The 5,797-nt window shown below is 41.4% G+C and overlaps 1 protein-coding gene across 1 annotated transcript; it reads right to left on the reverse strand.

Moving 5' to 3' along the window:
• Positions 1–145: 145 nt before the first annotated feature.
• LOC135526976 (L-threonine 3-dehydrogenase, mitochondrial-like) lies at positions 146–4,348 on the reverse strand. Its single transcript, XM_064955645.1, has 8 exons — positions 4,156–4,348; positions 3,597–3,639; positions 3,330–3,400; positions 3,014–3,163; positions 2,723–2,895; positions 2,133–2,223; positions 1,764–2,033; positions 146–1,378 (listed from the first exon to the last, which is right to left on the reverse strand). The coding sequence occupies exons 1-8, from the start codon at positions 4,346–4,348 to the stop codon at positions 1,233–1,235; spliced, it is 1,137 nt and encodes a 378-aa protein (XP_064811717.1). The 3' UTR covers positions 146–1,232.
• Positions 4,349–5,797: the final 1,449 nt, after the last annotated feature.

Consider the following 5,797-nt stretch of genomic DNA (forward strand, 5'->3'; position numbering starts at 1 on the left):
TGTTATTGCAGAAGTAGCGAAATGCTTGTAGGCCAAGGTCTGTTCATCAACACACAGTAGGCCTACCGATTAGTAGCCTAGAATACTGCCATAATAAATCAGTCCCCCAACAGCAAATAGCAAAACAGAATGAGCAAATTAAGAGATTTATTCCATTCCTGATCGAAAGTACACTGCAATTTTGTTCATTACCCACAAATATATTTCTAATAAGTCTTTAATTAAAAACAAGGCTTCAATTCTGAATTTATTTGGTACCCATTTGTACCCAAAATAACACTGTGCCTGTAAAGAAATATGAAGATATTTTAACATCTTCTGAAGTTGTGCTGTAAAGGCAGGCCTTTCTATAAACATTGTGGATTTTCTGTTTCTTCTGCATCCATTATGCCTGATAGGTTTCCCTATATCTCTCACTGCTGCTGTGTCATTTCACTGTGCCCTCTATACTACCCTAATGCAGCAGGCCAAGAGGGAAATGAAAGCCAACCCCTTAAGATACGGTAAACTGATGGTAGGGGTACTCTACCTACATGTACATATTACCTCAATTACCTTGACTAAATGGTGCCCCCACACATTGACTCTGTACAGGTACCCTCTGAATATAGGCTCGCTATTGTTATTTTACTGCTGCTGTTTAATAATTTGTACCTTTTATTTTCATTTTTTTTTACTTATCTATTTTTTACTTAACACTTATTTTTCTTAAAACTGCATTGTTGGTTAAGGGCTTGTAAGTAAGCATTTCACTGTAACGTTGTTGTATTCAGCGCATGGGACAAATATAATTTGATTTGACTTAACTATATGTAAAATAATTTGCCTGAAGTCTATTTCCCCCAGAGGTTTGAGGCTTATGTTAAACCTGCTATGATACTTAAATGATCTCTATCACAATTAAAACAACAGAAACTGAAGAAAGTCACAACAAAAGAGAATGATTGACTGTAATGAGTAAGGCTGCTATTATGAGAGCGTGTGCTGCCTACCATGTGTGTGTGTGTGTGGTTTCAGTGTCCACTGTCGTGGCAAGTTGAGTGGTTCTGGCTGAAGACTCCTGGTTTGAAAATAGTCCCTGGTTTATTGGTAGAATATTCCTGACATACAAAAGGTTCCTGGTTTGGAAATTATGCTAAGGTTAAAGAGGGTCTGTTGTGATAGGCAGACCCAGAATGAAGTGGATTTAAGGGAATAGTGATTGGCAGGTCAGTCTCTGAGAGTGGGGCCTGCTAGCTGTCTGGCAGTCCGGTGTTGGTCTTCTTGTCATGGATGGAGCTTAGCATGTCTGAGACAAGCTCCTCAAGCCCATAGGTCGACTTCCAGCCCCAGTCTCTCTGTGCATTGGAGTCATCAAACCTCACTGGCCAGCTATCCGCTACACACCAGGGGACAATCATGGTCAATAGTTATTTTACACATCACAACTTTCATAAGACCCAATGATGACGTCATTCATGACTGGGGACCGTGTGAAGCAAACCCAGAGCAAATAAAATAAAATTAGATTTGATTCGATTTGAAATAGCAATGCTGTAGGAGGTCAAGGATGAGAGAAAGGCTGACATGTAAGGCTTACAATATTTAATACTACTACAAAAATACAATGTATATCTACTCTAGCCTATACACTATGAAGGAGAAAACATTCCATATACTTCTGCTATGGCTTAATTCAAATCACACATCTTGAGGTTCAATAACAATTAAAAACACTCCACAGACAGTCAGACACACACCAATAAGGTGAACAATGAACATACCAATGGTCTGGCGGACAGAGTCAGGGTTATAGGTGACCTTGAGGTGGGGCAGGTGCTTGCGTATTTCCGTGGAAACTTCCTCGGGGGTGAAGCTCATGGCAGCGATGTTGTACGTGCGCAGCGACAGTTGGCATTCCGGGGCATGCATGAACTCCACAGTTGCACGGTGGCAGTCACCAATGTGCATCATGGGCAGACGTGTGTCAGCGCGTAAATAGCACTCGTGGTGACCTGTGCTGAGTGCATCGTGAAAAATCTGTACAGCATAGTCTATGGGAAAGGAGAGCAAAAAAGTACACAGAATGTATTGGAATATATCCCTATGGCATTAGTACCTCAATAAATGATTATATGATAAATATGGGTTACCTGTTGTTCCTCCCCCAGTTTGTGTGTTAGCTGAGATGATGCCAGGATAGCGTAGGCAGCGGAAGTCCAGTCCATACTTGTGATGAAGATACTAACAGAGAGAGATTTAACACAATCAAAGCAAATAACCAGCAAAAGCATATTTAACTTAATCTGCACTATGTTAATTAATTGACTTACTCTCTCTGAAAAATCTACATTTGAAAACTCTCTCGCTTTAACAGAGGACCGGCAGGTTGTGTGCTCTCGCTTTAAGAGAGGACCGGCAGGTTGTGTGCTCTCGCTTTAAGAGAGGACCGGCAGGTTGTGTGCTCTTGCTTTAACAGAGGACCGGCAGGTTGTGTGCTCTCGCTTTAAGAGAGGACCGGCAGGTTGTGTGCTCTCGCTTTAAGAGAGGACCGGCAGGTTGTGTGCTCTCGCTTTAAGAGAGGACCGGCAGGTTGTGTGCTCTCGCTTTAACAGAGGACCGGCAGGTTGTGTGTGTGCAAGAGTGTGCATTTGACAGCAATGTGGTCGGATTACGACTGCATCTATGACTGTTTGTGTGTTGATGTGTGTATATTTGTATGTGTGAACATAACAGGTCACACCTCCCCCATCAGTTCGGCGTGCACTTTGGACACCCCATAAATGGTGTGAGGCCTCTGGACACACAGGTCAGGTGCAGGGTCACGGGGAGAAGAAGGGCCAAAAGCTCCGATGGTGCTAGGGACAAAGAGACGTAAGCAGCTCTCCAGAGCCAGGTCCAGCACATTATGAAGGCCTAGAAAGAACAGCAAGGAGTGAAGCTTTAGACAAAAACATACAAACCTTGCAAAAAGGGATACAGTGATATTGCCCTGGATACTGTGGTAGCGTGTGTGTGTGAATTTGGAGCAGACCTGTGATATTGATCTTGCGTGCCAGGGCCACATTGGCCTCTCCTACAACACTGAGTAGAGCGCTGTAATGCACCAGCCAGGTGATGCGGTTATTCACCACCAATTCTCTGAGGTTCTTATAGTCCAACACGTCAGCATACACAAACGGGCCTGAGGGAGAGGAGAAGAGATTGACACACTACGGATTGCCCCTTCAAGGCAGGGAACATGTTATTTTCTGCAGAAAAGAAGAGGATTTGAGAAGCGCAGTATGGAGATGTGCATGGACATTGAGATCAATAGAGAATTGCTGATCGTGCCAACTAAGAAAACTTACCACTTCTGTACACTTCTGGTGGAGCCTTTTTAATATCCGATAGGATAACGTTTTCTGTTCCGTACTGTTTCCTACACATTGATATTCAATTAATATATGACATTTCAGTTCATTCCTGGAATTTACGGAATTGAATTGGATAGGAGCCCAACCCCAGAAGGTAAACTAGATGTTAAGTGAGAATTTGACAACTTGGGGAATATTCAGGCTATCAACATCGAAGAAATCAGCATTGAAGAAAAGATTGCTCTTTAGTTTTTTTCTTACCTCAGGATTTCTGCAAGCCCCACACCTAACTGGCCAAGGCCTCCTTAACCACGAAGAGGAAAATAATGCATAATACAATGCAGAACTCATAAGCATTCATGAAACAACACCATCTCAATTGTTAATTTGTATTTGCTAAAAGGTCTCAGAGAATATATGGTGAAAATGTGTTTCTTATGTGCAATTTCAGAAAAAAGTAGGGCTGGATGTTTTGTCATATTCTGCTTAAACCAGGCTGCAACCGTTTTTGTTTTCACCAAAGCTTTATGTACAGACAAAAACTGGCCTCAGGCCATTATTCTGCCCATGCTCACTTGCTGGGGCCTTTTTGTCCCCAGTCTACTCACAGCCTATTGTACTAAGGAAAGAGGATGGCCACTTACTGAACAGTGAAAACAACTGGAAATGACAAAGAGAATAACAGCATGCCTATGCGTGTATAAAAAACGGAACAGATTTGACTCAATTTCATAAACACATATACATCCTATAGGGTCTATCTATGGACTATGGACCATAAAGTGTTATTTGCTACTTGAGATAATAAAAAATAGTTAACCTGTGATGAGAATTCGTGGGTTCTCTGCAGTAGGTAGGTCAATTGAATCCTGACTGTTCCACCGGCTGTTCTGTCGGGGCGACCAACTACAGCCCCGGAATGACAAACTACGCGCCCGGCTGCGACAGCCATGGCACAACGATCCGAATAGAGCTGCCGCGGAGGGCATACAGAACCGCATACACAGTAGCATGTGGAGCTGTTGATCCTGTGGAACAAGATGGATCAAAGACAACAGGCTATGTTATCTATTTCATCCGGCAAATCAATCTCACTCAGTAGGAATGACACCATTTAGGCCATAGTCACGGTTCATTCTATGGATTAATTAAAAAATTACAATTTGAACAGTGCAATGGAAAAATCAAATCAAATTTTATTGGTTGAATACACATATGTAACGTTAGCAGATGGTATTGCAGTTTTAGCGAAATGCTTGTGTTCCTTGCTCCAACAGTGCAGTAATATCTAACAATACACAGCAATACACATTAATCTAAAAGTAAAAGAATGGAATTAAGAAATATAGAAATATTAGGACGAGCAATGTAGGAGTCCAGAGTGTGTATAAATATCAAATCAAACTGTATTTGTCACATGCGCCAAATACAACAAGTGTAGACTTTACTGTGAATTGCTTAACCCAGCAGTGCAGTTTGAGAATAGTTAAGAAATTATTTACCAAGTAGACTAAAATAAAACGTAATGATAAAAAGTAATAATAAAAGTAACACATTAAGAATAACAATAACGAGGCTATATACATGGGGAACCGGTACCGAGTCAGTGTGCGGGGGCACAGATTAGTTGAGGTAATTTGTACATGTAGGTGGAGGTGAAGTGACTATGCAGATAAATATACAGCGAGTAGCATATATGTGCATATATGTGTGTGTGTCTGTGTGGATAGAATATGTAGTATATCTGAAGAATACGTGGATAGAATAGTAAATGTACAGCATTAGTTGAATAGGATGGCCTCGATTAGAGTACAGTATATACATTTGAGATTGGTTAAACCGTATGTAAACATTATTAAAGTGACGAGTTTTCCATGTCTATGTACATATGGCAGCAGCCTCGAAAGTGCAGGGGTGAGTAACCGGGTGGTACCCTGCCTGTAAATTCAGGGCAGGGTACTGGATGGAGGCCAGCTAGTGATGCCTATTTAACAGTCAGCCTTGAGATAGAAGCTGTTTTTCAGTTACACATCCATACAACAATGAGTAGGTTAGTTATGTAACATTGTTGTTTAGCCCATTTAAAACATCAATTTTATACAGTTCATATTGACTGAAACACCACGCGTTATCTTTCAGAAGTAAAATGGATACAAAACAACATATTACCTGTGTGCTGACAAAAACCTGCAATCAGTCTCTGTTCGTGCCAACCACTTGTTGCCCAAACTGAAGACTTTACAGATCACACAATCGCGTTTCACGATATGTAACAAAACGCATTTATGAAAATTGCGCTGGTAAAACGGTTTTCATGGTAGTTAACTGTTAGAATTAAAAGATTACCCTCCGATTGGTCACGGATTAAGCGCACCAAGCATCCATTGGGTAAAACTAGATAAACGGCTGATGAAAGTCATGCTGGGATATGTGGTTTTCCTTGTTGTGATGTAAGAGCGCAA

The sequence above is a fragment of the Oncorhynchus masou genome, chromosome 32, assembly GCF_036934945.1.
Source record: "Oncorhynchus masou masou isolate Uvic2021 chromosome 32, UVic_Omas_1.1, whole genome shotgun sequence".
NCBI classification, from domain to species: Eukaryota; Metazoa; Chordata; class Actinopteri; order Salmoniformes; family Salmonidae; genus Oncorhynchus; species Oncorhynchus masou.